General features: G+C 36.6%; 1 protein-coding gene across 1 annotated transcript in view; it reads right to left on the reverse strand.

The window, feature by feature from the left end:
- Eip75B (Ecdysone-induced protein 75B) overlaps positions 1–20,245 on the reverse strand; it is a 115,921-nt gene extending 95,676 nt beyond the window's left edge. The window contains exons 1-2 of the mRNA XM_044393832.2: positions 18,878–20,245; positions 16,711–18,766 (exon numbers count right to left, since the gene is read on the reverse strand). Of these exons, the coding sequence (XP_044249767.1) occupies positions 16,711–18,067 (1,357 nt within the window). The 5' untranslated portion in view covers positions 18,068–18,766; positions 18,878–20,245. The remainder of the gene's footprint in view (positions 1–16,710; positions 18,767–18,877) is intronic.
- Positions 20,246–20,329: the final 84 nt, after the last annotated feature.

Below are 20,329 nucleotides of genomic sequence, written 5' to 3' on the forward strand. Positions count from 1 at the left end.
TCAACGCATGCACATTTCATTGCCACACACACACACACGTTCTGAGAAAGCCCCCGCCCCCACAAACATATAGCCCACAACACGGCCCTGACCATGAACAAGGACTTGTCAATTTCAGCAGCCGCAGAAGCAATATACACGGAAAAATATGAAGAAACCAATATGTAGTCATTTTAAAAGGATAAAACACCCTTTACTAAATTTAAAAAAAATCAAAATTAATTCATTTTTGTTACAGCTATAAAACTATATAATGTAATAAATTGTAAATATTTAATTTCACTTTAAAATGTAAAATAAAATATAAAACGCGATTCGTAAATTATTTAATTTATTGTGGATATACTTTGAAGAAAACAATTTAATCAAAAAATATTTAAATTGCACAACTGTTGGAAATTAGAAGAAATAAAGAACTTTATCCCAGTGCACCTGACGAAAGGCAAAATCAACATAGTTAGAGAGCGAATAGGACGAAATTCAGGGAGAAGGGGAAAAGAAAGCGCAGCGGGAACATTTCTGTTACGTGAGAGTAGCCATCGTAATTTAATTTTGTGTTATGAACACATTTTGCAATCTTTTTTCTCCATTAATTTCCAAGCTTTTTTACTTCCTCGAAAGTTAGTTCAGTTCAATTTCATTAGGGAAAACAAAAGTTTCGGTGTCACTTGGTCGGGTTTATTCATGCTGAAACTCGATTTCGAATAAGTTACAGGGGGATAACTCTTAAGCTCATCGATAATCGACCTATTAGTCTCTTTTAGGAAAATAGGGGAATCAGGCATGGCGGAGGAAATCCTTCGAACCCTTCTGAATCTGCAATCAAGTGGGGAGTTAAGGGATTTTTGTTCGGGTGATTGAACGAAATTACATTTATAATGTTGATCAATTATCAAATTATATTGATGGTAAAATGGAATACGAAGACAATAAAATATAATACAACATAATTAAAGTAATATATTATTCTGATATTGGGCCCAGTGAAATATTATCCCATATTTACAAATAACCAGGGACCGTAATCATTATAAGTTAAATAATAAAAATTACTTTGTAATGATTAAAATTCAATTTTTATATTTTACTTAGAGCATAATAATTATTTTTGATCAAAAAAAATAGGACTCAAAAATAATTTTTATTGATGATTTTTATTTTTTTTGCTCAAAATAAAACTCAAAACAGCCTCGCGGGCCTCCTGTAAGACTTTTCTCCAATCTGATTTCACAGCCGTTTAAGAGGCTATTAAAACTACCTCCACGATTTTTTGCAAATTTTTTTAACCACTTTTAAAAAAATGGCTTATCCCATGATTTGTATTTTATTCCAATCAAAATAAAACTCATAACAGCCTCGCGGTCCTTCTGTAAGACTTTTCTCCAATCTGATTTCACAGCCGTTCAAATAGTTATTAAAACTACCCCCACGATTTTTTGCAAATTTTTTTAACCACTTTTAAAAAAATGGCTTTTATTTTGATCGGAATAAAATAAAAATCATAGGATAAGTTATTTTTACAAAGTGGTTAAAAAAATTTGCAAAAAATCGTGGAGGTTGCTTTGATAAGCCTTTAGACGGCTGTGAAATCAGATTGGCGAAAAGTCTTACAGGAAGCACGCGAGGCTGTTTTGAGTTTTATTTTGAGCAAAAAAAATAAAAATCATCAATAAAAATTATTTTTGAGTCCTATTTTTTTTGATCAAAAATAAAGATTACCATTGAACAAAAAGATAAAAATCAAAAATTTAAAAATCATGGCGGGAATGCATAGATTGGACAAAGATAATTATTTGGGTGAAAATCATTTTTTTTTAGGCCTATTATAAGTGGCCGATTTTTTTGTTTGAAAAAATAAAAATAATAATTATTTTCGGTCCCTGCAAATAACAACTCGAAGTTCTGGCCACAAACAAATAAAAGTGTTCCCATTTAATACTGAGTAAATATGGCACTACTTCCCAGAACTATAAGGTAATCAAATCATACTAATTGGTTTCGATTTTACAGATGTTTGCTTTCCACATATGGGTCAATGACACCTGGTAGTCTCGGTATCAACCGATCCGATGTTGTTTATAAGAACTATCCAATCAAACTTTTGCCTGACACACTAACCCATATATGTAGGGAAAAGTCTAGGGAACCGGAATATTTATGAGCTTGTGGCAGGGGTAGAAATGTCAAGTGCTTTGGCCCTGACCTGACCTCCGATACAACGTTGGTTGCCCACGCTATAACCCCTATAGCCCAGCCCCTAACTATTCCGAACCGAGAACCCGGCAAAGCAACAATGTATAGTAGAATGCCATCAAAAATGCTAGCCCCCATTTACCTGGGGTATGGGGGAAGTTTTAACTTCCCCTTCTCTTTCGCTGCTTTCGCCGCTCTCTCTTTCGCTCTCGGAAGTGGGCAAGTATTTTCATTGCCATCACGTTCAATGTCAGGTTCATGCGCATCGCCTCCAAATGCAAGGCAAAGGTTATGCAGCAGCAGCTGCAGCCCAATGAAGGGCGCTCGGGGGGTTCAATTGGGGGTGGTAGATGGGTTGAATCGGGGGTGGTAATGGCCACTGGGTGGTGCCACGTTCGCCGCTTCTAAGGTCACTGTCAAGTGGCAATGGCATGTCCAAGGATGAGCCATTTAAGTGGCGACGTGTGCGGATACTTTCGGTATTTGTTTGGGTTAATAAGGTCTTGGCTGGCCCCGGATATCAGTGGGTTTCGATTGCGGTCTGGATTGAAAGTCAATCGATATGGGCGGAATTAAGGCAATTTTGTTCAAGATCTTTACAACAATTCCTAGAGACTTGTAATCATATCCGTTTTAGGACATATTAAAATATTCGATTCAACCGAAAATGTAAATTATTTACAATAGTCATGTAATGTTATATTTTTAATTAATACTTAAATCTTATTTAATACAATACAAATTTCGATTTTCACCTATGTAGTTAGCCCCTCTAGGGCCTGCATCATAACAGCAAAAGCCGAACCCAAATGCTAGCCAAAGAACTTCAACAACGACAACAAATCGTGTTATTGACCTAAGTCAAGGGCACTGCACTTGAACTATATCTCACAGGCTAAAGCGGGATGGCAATAGCATATAGAAGGGAATGCAGATTGCAGATTCGAGTACAGCCCCGATTCGAATCGCAGCGAGTTGGTTGAAGTTTTGGGGCGAAAGAGGTGATCAGAGGGACTGAACAGAATCAGCGAACGTTTTTAGGCGCGCAAATAAACAAAAAGCAGATCACAAGAGGAAAAATGTATAAATAGCGCCCCCGAGACCCAAGCGTGACGCTCTATGGACCTCTCTTTCCCGTTCCTTCGGACCGTCTCCCTCTTTTGAAATTGTATTTTTAAATTTCTGTTGTTTTTTTTGTTTGGGTGAAGTCATGTCGTTGACAATATCAAGGCCAGCCCACCTACCAAACTAAAGATCCTTTGCACAGCGAAAAATTGACTGAAATTTAAACCGATTCCAAAAGTGTAGCTTTGATATTTAAACGTCTATACATCGTTCTTATACTATAAAAAAGGCTTAAAAAAATTGAATTGAATTTATCCATTGTCAATTTCACTGATCTTTAATTAGACCTTTTGATCATTATTCGAAGAACAGTTTTAAACTAAATTAAAACTAACTGATCATAAATAAAATGCAGCTTTAATTTCTTGGCTGCATTTCTACTTCTGTAATCATTTATAAGTATTCACTTTGGAAATATTGATTTATGTTGATTTTCCATACGATTAGTTTCTCTGTGCACTTACACTTGCACACTTCCCCTTTCCTGACTCTTATGCTGTCTTTTTCTACACCCCTATCTCCCTCTCTCTCTTTGGCGGGCTGCGTTCTTTGCGATCCACAAGAAGGCAACGACTTTTGCTTCTAGGTCAATGGCACTTGCCTGAGAAGGAGGTTCTTTATGCGCTCCCTTTGCAACCAGTTTTATTCTCCGCCGATCCTGCTAATAACCAGACGAATCCCTCCCTGTTCCCCTCTCTTTCCACTGTTGCCGTCCTCCTCTGTCTGCCCTACATTGGACCCTTGGTCTGCTTGATTTAATGCTGGTACTGTTGCCCCTTCTTCATCTCGATTTTGATTTTTTCCAGGCTCATTTCTTCGCCGCCTGAACTGTTTTGCTCGCTTTTGTTGTTACCAAAGTTCAAGGTCTTTGCTTTATTGTTCCTGCCTCTGTTCTTAAGTTGCTTAGTCCTAAAACTGCGGTGACTCGAATGCGAAGGATTCCAAGCGATTAAACTAGCTCTAGTAGGAGATTTTATTTCTAGGGTTTCCTGAAATTATTAAAAATTTCCAATCTTCAATAAGTATTATATTATTAATTCATTATTTTTGAAGAGTTAAATAAAAATATTGCATCTTAATTTCTCGGCTACTACTGTCTGCGTTTGCTCGCAGGGATTTGGGTTCAAATTGTTTTTTTATTTACTTTTGTAGAGTCCAGCCTGGCCCTTTGTTAGCCGGTTCCCCCTCTCGCTCGCTCCCGATCTTCCCTCTCCTTCGTTCCCTTTCTGATGTTCTGCTTTGCTGGCCAGCTTAATTATTTAACTTGATTCGAGTTTTTTATGTATGCATGCAATTCTCTGCTGTCTGCGCCTTTTTTCCCTCATTTTTTGTTTGCACTTTTGATTTTCTTGTTCATTCTGCATTTTTCACTTTTGTGGTGCATTTAAATTGACTTTGAGCTTCGCTTATTTCATGTAATTAAGACGTTTCCGGTTCATGACCTAAATGTGCAATTTAGGGCAACAGCGCTGTAGCACAATGAGTATAAGGGGTTTTAAAGGACTGGTGTTGATATTTGCATAAACATTGATATGGCTATTCGTTAAGTCTGCAGATGACTCATGTGGAATTTCACAGCGTATTCGTAAACTAGTTAATTAAATTAAATTCTGTATGACCCTATAGTTGAAAAAAGTTTCTGGGCCAATATAATTATGAAAAATAGAATTGTGTATTACCTCGATGGATGCTGTATTTTTTAATTTGTTACGAATTCCCAAGTTAAACTGCGTTTTCTAAAAAGCTCCCCGACGCAAGGATTCTTAGCTCGAGGACCACGAAATTCAAAAAATGCTGAAATTGGCCAACTTTTTGGAGGTCTCAGAGGCAATCGGATTCATGGTTTGTTTTGATGTTAAAGTTTTTTAAAAGATACACTCTTTATATTTCAAACCCCATACTTAGAATAATTTGGAATTTTTTTTAAGGGAGAAACAAGGTCTAGAAAACATAGTCAAAAAACATAAAAGTATACAGCTGCGGTCAAAACATTAGTAGTGTTGTTTCAAAAGTTTGTTGTTAAAATTTATCTTCTTCTGGTAATATTGTATTGATTATAATTTTACTATTAGACTAATTGGGAATTTGTAACGAATTTAAAAATGTAGCATCCATCGAGGTAAATTTTAGATGTTGCATAGTGTTATTTATAACCCAATATATATATGTATTATTTAATAGAAATAAATCTATTCAAAATTTTTTAAGTATTACATACATATTGTGATCCAATAACCCTTAAGTTGAGAATAAACATTTGTATTTAACCCAACAACATATTTTTCCGGGAACATAAACCAAAATGACCTCAACTTTTATGCTACCTTGAAGGAACACTCGGGTTTACGTCTGAGAATTTTCGTGCCAATAGGGCTTCCGTCAAATCGTCATCTAATCCAAGTAAAGATGATTCAGTACAGTTCAGTGCTAGTTATATGAAATTGAAAGCTTTTCACCCAAATGACTCAGATTTGGAAACCATGGTGGCACGTGACAATATAGAATTTAATAATAGCAAGTGAGGATCGGTAAAGCATAAAATAAAATTTAATGGAAATATAATTCATAAGACACTATTGACATTACATTTCTTAACCAAAGTACTAGATTCCAGTGCACTTTGACTTTTATTTTAAAACATAAACATACATATTTATGAATTTGAATCATGTGTGAGTCATTTGGAAAAATATCATTATCCAGCTGGGTAATGTTCTACTCTATATGGTGCATAATACTTGGTACTTTCGGTGTTGCTTATGCAATGTATTTAATAATAAATATGCCAGATTATATAAAATTATTAGCGATGATAGTCAGTTATGCCTACATAACACTTGATTTGTCAGCAATAGCTTGGACTGAAGTTATTTGTACTTTGCTATTTTCTATTATGTATATTTTGGCTGGTACTTTTATGCTGATGGAAATGAGAATGGTAAGTTAAGTAGATTCTAATATTAGTTTAATTTTTATAATTTCATTTGTCCTCAATGCAGAACTCAAAGTTAATATTTAAATTAGGAAATTTCCTAAGCTACTTTTATCCAATACAAACTTTAGAGTTTGTGCTACCGTTAGGAGAGTTTTGGATTTTAATGAAAACACTTAAAAAAAACAATGAGAAACAATTCTAGGTTAATCTTTTTTGGGTCTAATGGGTATGGCCATAACTTTACAAAAACTGTGTGGAAACCGACGAAGCTTATTTTTCGTAAAAATTTTTTGTTTAATTATTTTAATGCTTACTTTTAAATTAATAAAAAAAAGGGGTTTCAAAAGGTTTCCTACGAAGATAGGCGAAAATTTTTAATCCAGAATCGATTGTCTCATAGTTCTGCCTTTTGACTGTTACTTTTCCATTATTCTAATATATTCAATGCACTGATTTAGTTGTACATTGTGTCTCCGCAGTGAAAATATGCAGATATAAAACGGAATCATGGCCCGAAATATAACTGATAGTTTTCGTCAATATTGGATGGAAAAATCCGTTACGTCGCAAAAAAGTACTCATGGTTATATTTTGTGAAAAAAATAGAGGGACAGATGGTCTGAGCAAGCTTTTGTTTGCTTCCAGCTTAATATGGTTCCCTTTCTGAAACTGAAGCTATCAAATTTACGGATCCCAGTTACCTATGAGCTTAATGCTTATCCTTACACCTCTTAGTTAGATCGTATCGTACTACCGAGCACATAATACAAAATATCAAAATATCACATTTTAAAAATGTGTGAATCTTGCAAAGAACCTTCTTGCTGCGCGTGCTTTTATTCAATATGGAGCATAGTAATTGGCGTCCTTAGCTCCATCAGTTGTCTCGTCAATATGTTTGGTAGTCCTAATAAATTTGGTGGCAATTATTTGGTGTATATAATATTACCCACAACCGCATGGTCGTATCATTACCTTATTAATGGTTTCGAATTAGCATTTGCCCTCTCGTTTTTACTCGCTGGAATTTTAATGCTGATCGGAATGAAAAAGGTAAGAAAACTTGTAATTCATTTGGACATATTAGTAATATTTGGATTTCCTTTATTATAGAACTCAAAAGCTCTATTCAAAAGTGGAAAAGTCCTAACTTATTTTTATCCAATATACATGGCTTTATCAGTTTTTCTCCCAGGTAAGTACATTATATTTGACATACCTAACAACAAGAGTTCCGGAAAAAGAACTTAATTGTTCAAATTTCTCTTTTGATTTAAATATTATGCATACTTTTAGTCAAATAAGATTTTCTTAAGGGGGGAGGGGGTATGGTTAATTCGGCCAAAAAAAGGCCTATTTTCATGAATTTTTTTACACCATACGGTTAATGTTAGATAAATTATTTTATTATTATATCCAAGTACAATACTTAAACTATATTTTCTGAAATTTTCATTGAAAAAAATTTAAAAATGAGCCGTCTGCGGCCAATCTCCGTTGGCCCCTCCAGGAAAAGAGGTTTTGCGGTGAACAGCATAACTCATTACTGGATCATCAGAAAAATATAAAAACAAAATGTCCATTAGTCAAGATGTTTCTTAAGGTAATCAGGTCGAGGTTTTTTTTTTCAATTTTTGGATTTTTAATAACACTTTGAAGTCAAAAACGTGATTTTAGCCAAAAAAAATTGGATATATTTGTTAATATAAAATAAAAAAAAAAATAAAAAAAAGCTCGACTTGATTACCTGCGGATCTAGGTACAGAAATTTTGTGCAAAATTTCAGAATGATCGGTACATTAGATTTCGATGGACAAGGTTCACCGACTTAAAAAAACATACTTTTCAGGAGAACGATTTAAAGTTTTGAATAGGTATAGGGGGCGGCTGGGAACGCCCCTCGTTCAAATGGTCATATTTTTTGTAATTTTCATCCGATTGACATGAAATTTTAGCACAACATTCTTAACGTGTTGTACATTAATAAAAAAAAACAAGAGAGAACGCTATAGTCGGGTTGTTGTCCCGACTATCTAATACCCGTCACTCAGCTAAAGGGAGTGCGAACGCTGTGTCGGGTTGGTGTCCCGACTAATAATCGTAACTCAGCTAAAGGGAGTGCGAGGGAGATAGGTATATAATTTTTGATTGCGTATAACTTTTTAATAAATGGTCCGATTTGAAAAATGTCTTCTACATTTCGATAGATATAAATATACACAACAAAATTGCATTTATACTTCTCGGAAATCTTTAAAGATGTGGGCGCAGGACCCATTTTAAAATCGTTAGTGGGCGATTGTGGGCGTTAGAGGGGGCGAGGCGCTCGGCTAAAATAAACTTGCGCTGCGTAGGAAGCCGAAGAATATGTGTTGGAAATCTCAACCTTCTAGCTTTTGTAGTTTCTGAGATCTCAGCGTTCATACAGACGGACAGACAGACAGACGGACAGACGGACATGGCTAGATCGACTCGGCTAGTGACCCTGATCAAGAATATCTATACTTTATGGGGTCGGAAACGCTTCCTTCTAGCTGTTACATACTTTTGCACGAATCTAGTATAACCTTTTACTCTACGAGTAACGGGTATAATTAAATACCATACCCCCCTTAACTGAGCTTATAAAAAAGAAAAATGTTCTTCCAACTCAAGTGGTTTAGTAAGTTTGCCTTGGTAATCAACTGATGTTTTATTTAAATGGTTGGTGTTCATTTAATGGCTCTGCCAAAACTCGGGAACGGCTCAGAGAAACAATGCACGACTTTACACATATTTATTCCCGTTGCTCGTATAGTAAAAGGGTAAAGAACATTTAGGGTATTCAACAGTCCTGGCAGGTGTGGCAAATGGCAGATGTAGCAAGTCTGACAAACGGTTACATGAAGTTCGCCACGATTGATATTAAAAATATAAGCATACGTATGTATGTCATCCAAATTTTCACTTGCCACATATGCCATTTGCCACACCTGCCAGGAGTGGTGAATACCCCAATTGTTTTTACATCTTAGCAGTTGAAAAAATTACAACAATATATACCTATGCATTTAAATTTGCATATGATAGGTACGTACGAGTTCGGTAATGAGATAATATTAAGGAAAATCTAGCGACTTTTTCATAAACATGAGATTGTTTAAGATGTAAACGTATGTAGATTTCGGCGTTCCGAAGTTAATTTTATTCTTGTTTAAACGATATGATTATCTGCTTAGTACAGTTTATTTCATGTTTTTTCAATATAGTGGTACATTGCGTCGTCGCTGTAAAATTAAGCCGTTATGTAAGGCAAACTTGGCCTTAAAACAACACAATCTATCACAATCTTTTCGGATGAGATCAAATTGACAGTGCAAAAAAAAAAAGAAGAAGCACAAAGCGTTTAAAGAAGGACTGCCCTGTGACTTATATTCGGATGTGATCAAATCAGCAATGCAGAAAAGGCAAGAACCGTTGTACGGAAAATTATCTGTAAAATTTTAAACTGAATTTTTATTTTTACTAAATTAATAAGTTTGACTAATCTTTTCTGTTAACAAATTAAAGATAAATTATGCCATGGATAATAATATATTTTTAATTTTAATACGCTTTTTGATATAATGCCATCAACAATACTGTCCACGTATATACGGTGCTTAGTAAGTATTTGTTGAACAGAGCTCAGTAAAGACAGCTTCCGACCGAAAAACCAGCCAAATAACCGACCAGAATTTGTAATAAAATCTTTTAAATTGCCGTCTGCAATTGGTCGTCGGCATTTAAAAGTTCCTTAGGGTGAAACTTAAAAAAGGATAAGAGCTATATGAAACTTGGCGAATGTTTTCTTTTAAGTATACCTTGATTAGTTTAAAAATTATTTCCTTTGGGCGACTATATTCTATTGTTGCCATACGTAAAAGATGAAACTTTTACAGTCGTTCTAAAATTTATGCAATATTTGACAAGAGAACGAACAAACGAACGTCTTTATCCTATATCCTAGGAACAATCGGGTGAAATAGGTGTTGCCAAATAAAATATCCTCATGACTGCGCTTTAAACCAAAATTAAAGAGTACAAAGGTCAGTAGATGTAGAAAAAAATTAAAATGAAATCCAATTAGGATTTATTTTTTAGAGGAGTTTTACCATCATAAAAATTTAGTAACCTTTCGGTGTTTGCATTCGACCAAGATGGGGAACACTTGGTATTAATGTCTTGATTTAGGAAGTGTAGATTTCAGCAAGTAACATTAAGGTAAGTCCGATTATATGCACCACATAATTCTAAATGTCAGCAAACATATATTCCTTAGATCATAAGTATGCACGGGACTGTTACTCTGGAGCACCTAAATATCATGGAAGAATATAAATGGTTCAACTGTGTTATTTAGTTCCCCATTTTACTACGGGAAGTTTGGCTAAATTAAGATTTTCAGCACTGTCATTCGAATCGCAGAATGCAACATCAGATCAGAATCATGGGAACTTCGCTGGGAGGACATACACTTGCGTTTGGGATTACCGGCGGTACCTTGTAATTTGGCCTAGTGCGGTACCGTTACGCAGCCTCAGTCTCAATGCGATTGTAACGGTGATGGCGAGGGCGCGAGAGGCAGAGGGAGATGGCGATAGGCGGATCGCGGGCGGCACTCAAGTACGTCACTCATACGCCCCGTTGCAACTGTAATCAAATTCACTTTTCGCTAATTGTGTTTACCGTCTCGCTCGCTCGTTCAGGAAGTGTTCTAGATTTACGTTACGCCTGCACTTGTTTTACCCCCCATCTCCCCATTCTTCGCCCCTCCCCCTACCCCTATCACAAACACATTCATACATCTGTTTGTGTAATTATTGTATTCTCGCTTTCAGTGTGTCACATTTTGTTGTTGATTTTTTTCGCTTGGTTTTTTGTTTCTATTGCTTTTTCCTATTGCTTTTTGCCTTTTGTTTTTCTCTTCCGCTTCTCAATGACCTTGTGCTTTTTCTAACATTTTTATTGCGCTCGCCCACTTGTAATTCGCATTTTTATACAATTGCACATTGTATATTATTTTTATTTTATTTGCATTTGGTTTTTGCTGATTTTGTTTCGTTTCGATGTTTTTGTTGCTATTAGAACAGGTTTTGATTTGCTTCGTGAGGCATTTTTATCCGCCAGATACTTTTGTTAACTGTTTTTATTTCTCTGTCGTCGTAGCCCGTTTATCTGTGTTCGGTTAAGTAACTGAAAAATTGCCATAACCAGACTGCACTTGGCGTGACTTTGTGTCAATGTTTTGTTGATTTAGAATTGAGTTGAACTAAGCATAGTTGGGATAGTAAAACAGTTATAAATCAATCAACTGTTCGGTAATTATGCGAAAATCAATGATCGAATTTCATGGCCAACGAGTTAGTAAGAAGGAATTTGACCAGAAATAGGTGAGTGGGATAATTGGCCATTATTTATCTTAAATTTATTTTTTTAAATATTTTAATTGTAACATTAAGAATTCTATACCATTAAAAAATAGATATTCTGCAGTTAGACAACTTAGCCGATTAATAAAGGATTTATTAAATCCCAGTATTAAAATTGATTATTTAAATATGCTTAAAAAAAGCAATTCTGATATTAAATCCATTAAATTTCTTTAACCAAATTCCTTAAAATTGCTTTAAAATCTAAAAACGTTTTATTATTCTGGTGGCATATCTCCTTGATCAGCGCTCATTTTACATTACATTGTGGCTATAATTGTGTATTATAATTTCAATCAATATTCAATTCGGTTATAAAACATTTGCCCAGTAAACACTTTGGATTGAACGGAAATTAGCAACAAGTACGTGTGTTTATTATTAGTTTGTATAACCTCAAGGTCGAGAACCCACAACGCATCCCCGCCCCCAAAGCCGACCATTCCCACAATTTCTCTCGGTTCTCTCTCTCTGGCGATCATTGATCGGTAATAATAGGTCATAATCTATTTATTTATTCAATGGCACATAGTTGAACTAAACCTTAACAAATTACGCGTTTGCTTTTATTCTATTGAATAATATGATTGCCAGTTCTGAGCAAAAATCAGCATTTAGTATTGCTCCAGTGGGTGTTATGTAAGCAAGAGGAGAGCGCATTTTCGCTGGCAAGGTCGTCGGATGACTGGGACTAGGCCAGGCAATCCGGAAAAATAAGTCAAAAAATCCGCTAATGACTCAATTGAAAGATGGCCAGAACGCCAAAAGGCAAATGAGTTTGCTCTACAGCTCAGTAAATGCCAACCATTTCGTCTGCTAATCAAATTATAGAAGCTGAAATATATTTAAGAGCTTTTAAGCGTGTTTTATGAATTTTTATTTATTTATTTATTTAAAAAGTGAACATTGAAGTTTGTATACAAAACCAAATATTTCCCCAAGCTACAATAGTTACCTAAAACTAGGTATAAAGGTTTGTGTCAGTAACTAGTTTACCGCAATGTTTAATCTGGCACTTTGGATAACTGTTTGCATAACACTATATACTAGTTAATATAACGTTTACACAACAGTTGTTAAACTCGAGCGTATGTAAATTTTTTTCTTACTACTAAGAACAGCTAGTCGAAGTGAACAGGTCGGGGTAAAAATTTAAATAAATAAACAATTCATATTCGCCCTTAACGGAGTTACGTTGTGTTTTATAATCTCTGCCCCAATGATGACGATCGACTTGGGAAATTAAGATCTTGGCAGACCGCTTAATAGAAAAATGGTTGTGCAATACAACACACTTAAGTAAGAACCCATTTAAAAGCAGAAACAATGTTATTAGAATTTACTTATTTATTTATTTATTTTCTTAAAAAGAAAATAAAAATTAACAGCCATGCCAGGATATTAATAATAACATAAACTGTAAAAATAATTTTGATTGCCAATTTTTTACAATTCAAAATCTACAAAAAATTTCAAAAGTTTATTATTTATTTATTTATTTCACTTTATTTTGAGCCCAGATACCTTCAACAAATTCTACTCTCCTTGCGTTTCGCTTTCCCTTGTGTGTTTATGGGCGACAATTGCTGCCTGTCACTTGCGCAAAATGATAACAATGGAATAAAAATACATTTCATGAGGGATATGGACGTTTATGAGTGCTCTACATACGCACACACAAGCAGCCAGTGTTGACCCATTGCTGATATGTGGGATGCGTGGAGCTTAAGGTCTCGAATTGGGTTTGACATTGACATTGAAAAATCTAGTGCCCTACAATCGAGCATATTCGACTCTGGGAGCAACAGGGGAAAACTAAAAAAAGGGAAGCACATCCACAAACTCTCTGCAATCACTTTCACAACCGATGGCTCGGCTTGGAAAAAGGCAAATAAATCTATCGAATCGGCCCGGTTGGCCTTGACTTTTATTTGCTCAACTCTCAGACTCGTTTATTTATTAGCCAAGCGACAAAGGAGAACGGCAAGAACAACAAGCCGTGGTCCAAGAAATCGGCTAGCCCGACTCTCCATATAAGCACACACGCTCGCATGTATTGTATAACTAAGCGTATCTTGAGACATGTGCAAAAAAAAAAAAAATAAAATAAAATAAAACCAAAGAAAAAAATAAAAACCCACAGCTCAGCCAAATGAAATCATTAGAATACCAAGATTTCTCAGCCCGAAAATCATTCTCAACTGTCACTTTCATCCGTATCTCTTTCGCATTCGCAGAACAGGTTCCACGCTTAGCTGGAAATCCCGATCCAAACATATGATTTAACCTGACTAAAAAATGCTGGTCACATAATCAACGCACTACGCTTGCTCGTTTATGTGCAAAAATAAACAAATAGTTGATTAATTAAAACTTCTGGGGGAAGCCAAACAAAACAAAACTGAAAGTGAATAACTTATGAAAACAATCGCAACAGAATTCTCATTAATATCAGAAAACGAATAAGGAAATTCCAACAAAGTGTGGAAGTTGGAATAACAAAGAAATAAAATTGTCTATAATTAGGTGACAATCACAGTTATTACTTTTGTGGTAAATTTACATAAAAATGGGCTTTTAGAGGTAAGAAGAAAAATTATGATGATAAATAGTATATTATAGGAACTCTTACCTAATGGGTAGTTTTGACTAATTCTATATTCCATTAAAGCACATTTACAAAAATTAAAAAAAAAAACAATTTAAAATAACTTTGATAGTAAAATATCAGTATCCCAAACATATATATTTTATTGTGAACTTACAAAACAAACTGAGAGTGAAAAAACGGAAGTGGTAAAATAAATCAGCATTGCAAATGCATCTCGCCGAACAAATCATTAATAAAAAAAAATCGAACAATGCAGATTTTGTATCGATTTCATTTATACGCAATTTCACCCAATAGATTTAATTCCAATTTGGATGCGAAACCAACAAAAGTCAGACATAACGTCAGAGGAAAGCAGAAAAGCAGACAGAGCGGCAAGTTTATTCCAGTTGAAGTTCAAGGTGAGAGAGTGAGAGAGCCAATTGCTGAATACACACAAAAATTAACACAAATATATATAGGAATATATATAACATATCTCGCAACCTTGGCAATGTTAAAAAGTGTGCCGGGAATGGGTGGGCAGAGGAGGAGGGGGGTGTTGTTGACCAACCCCCGAAAACAATTTCAATTTAAATTGATAATTAAATTTAAATAAAAATTCTGATTTGAGGTGCAGCACGGGATTGAATTGGACGTGTACATATATACATATATCATTCCAAAACGCAATCCTAAATTATGAGGTAATCCAATGATGAATTGAAATTATTTCGTTTGAATCGTTTTTGGGTTTGAAACTGAAATCTTTAAATCAGATTACCTTGACTTTTATATCAAGAATTAATTCCCCTCTTAAAACTATTGACCCAATCCCCAACTGCACTCGACTTTCAAAACGTGCTTTACTGGGTATTCTATTCTAGGTCTTTGTTATAGAAAGTAAAATTACTCATATTTTGTTTGACCTTTTGATGGCTTCAGCATTACCGTTAAACCCATTCATTCCGTTGATATGTATACACAGAAAAAAATATGACAAAATATCAAATTGATATTTGTTGGTTAATTTGATCTTTTTTTAAGGATCAAGTTTCGTCATATCATTCTAACATGAATAAATATTATTTTGATCTTATTTCATATTAATTTTTGAAAAAAAATACTGAATTCGGTATTTAAAACAAGTATATTTACAATTTATATGAAATCGTATGACTTTGATATGAAATAATATCAAATGTCGTTTCGAATTTAGTTCGAAAGGGAGAAATAGTGTTCCACAGTTTACAACACTGTACCAATGTGAGATTGTGCAGCACTGCAAAAACAGCTGGCCCAACTTTGAGACCAAAAATATTCGAGAACAAGGTGTTTTTATTGTCAAATGAAATCAATTTATTTTTTTATTGAGTTCTAAGTCGAAACATTACACAGTTGTGGTGATTTTAACTTTGCCGTCGAGTTAGCACACAATTTAAAGACATTTCGGTTCTGAATGTGCGTGTGTGTGTGTGCCGGCCGCAGTTTTACGTTGTGTGTGTCACAGGCAAAACTAAAATAATAAAATATTGAAGATTTTGCTGGCCCACCTATACATATGTACACCGACTCAAAAAAATGTGAAATGATTAGAATTAAATTGTTTTAATATAAAATAAAAATTTCTGTTTTACTGGGGGGTACTAATATACACGAAATAATATCATTTTGATGAACAAAATTGATATAAAAAATATCATTTTGATGACAAAAATTGATATAAAAAATATCATTTTGATGACCAAAAAGTTCAAATGTTATTTTAAACACTAATCTTTCTTAAGATTGAATTGATATTTAAAAATATCAACTTGATATTCTCGAAAATATCAACTTGATATGTTCGAAATATCAATCTTGCATTTATTAATATCGGCCCAAATTTGATATGAAATAATGTTAACTTGAGTGCAATTTCATATCAATTTTTTTTTCTGTGTAAAAAAATGTATCATGTGCGACGACTAACTGTACAAACAGCTCTATTAACCGCTGACTCACAAGTGAATACATTTTAATTTCCTACATGCCAAGTAACACTTAGCTACGGATTCAGAAAGATATTAAATAAACCTACTCAATTTTTAATTACTAAATATATGTATTTCATTCCTTATATTTCATATTATATTTAATAGAAATAATTTGGCAATTTAATAGAAATAATTAAGAATCTATTCAGAACATGAAAATATGGTTATTTATTTGTACAATAACTTAAAAATAATTCAATATATTTTTAAGCACTATCAGCACCCTACTAAAAACCATTTATAATTGCGTGCTGTCCAGTGTCCCTATAAAATTTCTGTATGGTAGGAACCTGCCTGCCGTTTATCCGACCATAAAGCGATCGACAAGTGCCGTCAGGGTCAACGGGTGGCTAGTTTAACAGTGCGACTGGCTTGACTTACCTAGATCAGGAATCGAGCTAGACGGCTCCTCGCCGCTGCTGCTGCTGCCGCCGTTGGTGTTGCTGCTGCTCGAGCTGCTGCTGCTGGAGCTGGAGGCGTGTTTGACCTTGGGCGGAGGCGGCGGCGGTGGTGGCCGCATCACCGAGTTGCCCAGGTTCGATTGCTGCTGTTGCTGTTGCTGCTGGTGGTGCATGTTGCTGTTGCCACCGCTGTTGCTGCTGCTGCTGCTGGATACCACGGGCGTGCGAAAGATGTGCGAAGAAGAAGAGCCGGAGCCACTACTAGAACTAACGCTGGCAATCACATGTTGCTGGTGTTGCTGATGCGACTGATGTTGCTGCTGCTGCTGCGACTGATGTTGCTGCTGGAAATGATTGGAGGCAATCACGTTAACGTGTCGCGTGCTGGTGCTAACCACAAACTTCCTGGCCGCCGCCGTGGGTGGTGCAACACCACTGGAGATGTATTGCTGCTGCTGCTGTTGGGGTGGGGGTGGTGGTGGTGGCGGCGGTGGAGGCGGCGGAGGTGGTGCCAAAGGTGGCGTCTGCCTGTGCTGATACTGCTGCTCCATATAGGCTCCTCCACTTCCTCCCCGCCTGGCAATCACCGGGGATACAGGGGCCGATCTGGAGTGGTGGTGCAGCGGTGGTGGCGACACAGAATGCCGCCGGGCCACCACCACAGTGGCTTCATCGTACAGGCGGCCATCGCGGATCACGCGGACATGTTGCTGCTGCTGTTGTTGGTGGTGCAACGGTGGTGGCGATTGCTGTTGTCGCTGTGGTTGCTGCTGCTGCTGTTGCTGTTGCTGCTGGTAGTGGTGCAGGGCCGAGGGACTGGCCGAGTGGCGACGCGACAAGTGCTGATTGGAGGGCAGGGTGCGGGTGATGATGATCTGGGGGGTGCCCGAGGTGGTGGTCAGCAGAGCTGTGGCCTCAGCTGACGAGGATCGTGATGATCCCTGCGGCTGGCTGTAGATGTGCTTCACACCGCTCGGTACACCCGCCGTAGAACTGGTGGCTCGCTGCTGGACATACTCCACGCGTGGGGTCAGGATGACCTTCTGGGTTCCACCGGGCGTGGTCAGACCCGTGGGCTGGCGGGGCGGAACGGTCTGCACCTGAACGTGGGTGTACCGCTGGGGGGTTGGGGTCAGGCTGTTGCCATTACTGCTGCTCGGCTCCCGCTCCAAGTCGCGCTGCCTCTCGTTCTCCTCCAAATGCAGCATCTCGAAGTCAATCGGTTCGGTCTTGATCAGCTTCGATGCGGAATTCGAGCCCGGGGATCCTCCAGATGATGATGATGCTGCTGCCGCTGCTGCCTGAACCGCCTCCATGCACTTGAGTTTCTTCAACATGTTATATCAAAATAGGGTGAATCGCTCAAAAATATCAATCTGCCTTAGATGTATTCTAAATATGTTGTATGGAGAGTTGCGTTTTCTTGTATTTTTTTATTTTCTGTTTTTGGATTTGATCCTGAATCACTTTTGCCTCACTTCTGCTGCCTTCTTATCCTTATCCTTTTCGCTGCTTGCTCCTTTATTTTTAAAATCAGTCTCTTCTTCTTTACGCTTTTTGTTGTTGCTGTTTTTGTGTTATTTTGTAATTTGTAATTTGTTCGCTTCTGCTTTTGGATTATCAAAAAATTAGTTTTGTCAGCCTTCAAAGTTGCATGAAAAAGTTGTCCTTTTCTTCTGTTTTTTCTTTTTTGTATTCTATTGTATCCTAGAGAATTTGTTGTTTGTTGTCCTTAGTCCTTACGTTTAGCTTAGCGTTGTTCCTATACCTGCCCACAGTTGCTTGATCGTTACCATATGTCTAAATATATATACTTGTATCTGATGTATTCTGGTTGAGGCTACTTCCGTTCACGATGAGATGAGTTCGACTGAGTTGCGTTAAGTTGAGTTAAGTTGGATGATCTCTGAGGCTGATTCACGGTCTGAGTTCGTTTTAGTAGCTAATAATACTTGATGGTTTATTGTTTGCTGATTTATACTCCGCCCGATCCACAGCAGCGTCTGAGTATGTTTGTAGGTATTTCTTTAAAGTAGCTGAAAAGGATAAAACAATTTTGTAAATATTCAAAAAATATATTTTACAACCAAATATTCGAATAAAAATCTAACTACATAAGTAAAAATTCTAAAGTTATCATTACTTACTTTCTTGCAAATTGAAGTATATCGCTCGATTGATTGTTGAGTTGATTGATGTATTGATTGAATAAAATCGTTGAATAATATGTATAAGAATATATATATATTTGATGATCGTATTTAGGTGTGTATAAGGTTTAATCTGTTATTTGTTTGTTTTTATAGTTATATATTCACTGCTTATGCTACTTTATATTTTTTACAAGTTACACGATTCACAAGATTTATTATTTAGATTGGTTTTAGTAATTTTATTCCAAAAATATATGAGTTTATTTGTATAGATATTTGTTTAGATTTTGCACATGAAACACAACGCTTAAGTTGCCTTTTTTTGTTATAAACTTTTAAACCTGAGCAGTAATTTTTGTTCACTTTGTTTTTTTGTTTAGTTTTACGTGTTTATACTTCCGCGGAGTAGTTGGGTTATTTGTTTTTTAAACACCTCTAGAAAAATATAGTTGAATTGGTTTATTACTTTGTTTTTAGGTTTTTTTTTTTCTGGGGGAGCGTTGTGTGAGCTTTGATGGATATTCAAGTGCCACTTTAAATTTATTTTTATTAACTGCTCTAAGCTCATTTATTGGTTTTTTCACTTTGATTATAATTTGATTAACTTGGTTTTTTTTCGGTTTTAGGCTCTTACACTTGTCTCTGCTGACTTTTGACCTTTGTGCCAGGCGAACGCTGGGCGAATTTGTTTATTAGGAACAACTTATTGAAGCACATTGCGAATAGAATAGTTCCGTTGAATTGCACAGCTGTTTCAGCGATATCTCCGATTTTCTGGCATTATGTCCAGCAACTTTTCTCCTCTCCTATATCGCATGGGCCAACAGCTGAGGGTCGAGAATACGAGTGGATGGTCGGTAGCAACAGCTGGGCGCCCGGGAAGGTCGTTTTTCAGGGCGGAGTGGCATCAGCAGTGGCAGATACTTTCGGAGGACTCGAGGTTCAAGAACAAGGACGAAGACGAGGTCGGTGTGGGGGACAGGGGACAGAGGACGGGACAGGACCCAAGCAGCTGTTCGGCCTGCACAAGGACAAGGACGCTCACGAGGCGCTACGGACACGATTCGAAAACGATACACGGACACGGCTACGGACACGGTTACGGCCACGGCCACGGCTCAATGTGGCCAACACTTGGCGCCCTTGACAATGGGCTCTCGCTTATATAAGGAACCTTGGCGTGCTCCCATAATAATTGCACATTTACCCGAATTATTGGCACTCTCTTTTTAATTTTCTTGCAATTCTTCTTTTTGGGTTTGCTCAATTCTCAATCAATTTCATTCACTCTCTGCTCGGCTAGTGGGAGGTTGTTTGTTTGCTAGGATCGCGGCTGGTAGGAATACAGTCGCAACCGTTGCGTTGGCCGTACTTTCTCTGACTGAAAGATTGAAACGGCAAAAGCTCAGAAAGCCAGAACAGAACCAGAAAAGAGCGAACAAAAGC

Source organism: Drosophila takahashii, chromosome 3L (genome assembly GCF_030179915.1).
Source record: "Drosophila takahashii strain IR98-3 E-12201 chromosome 3L, DtakHiC1v2, whole genome shotgun sequence".
Taxonomy (NCBI): domain Eukaryota; kingdom Metazoa; phylum Arthropoda; class Insecta; order Diptera; family Drosophilidae; genus Drosophila; species Drosophila takahashii.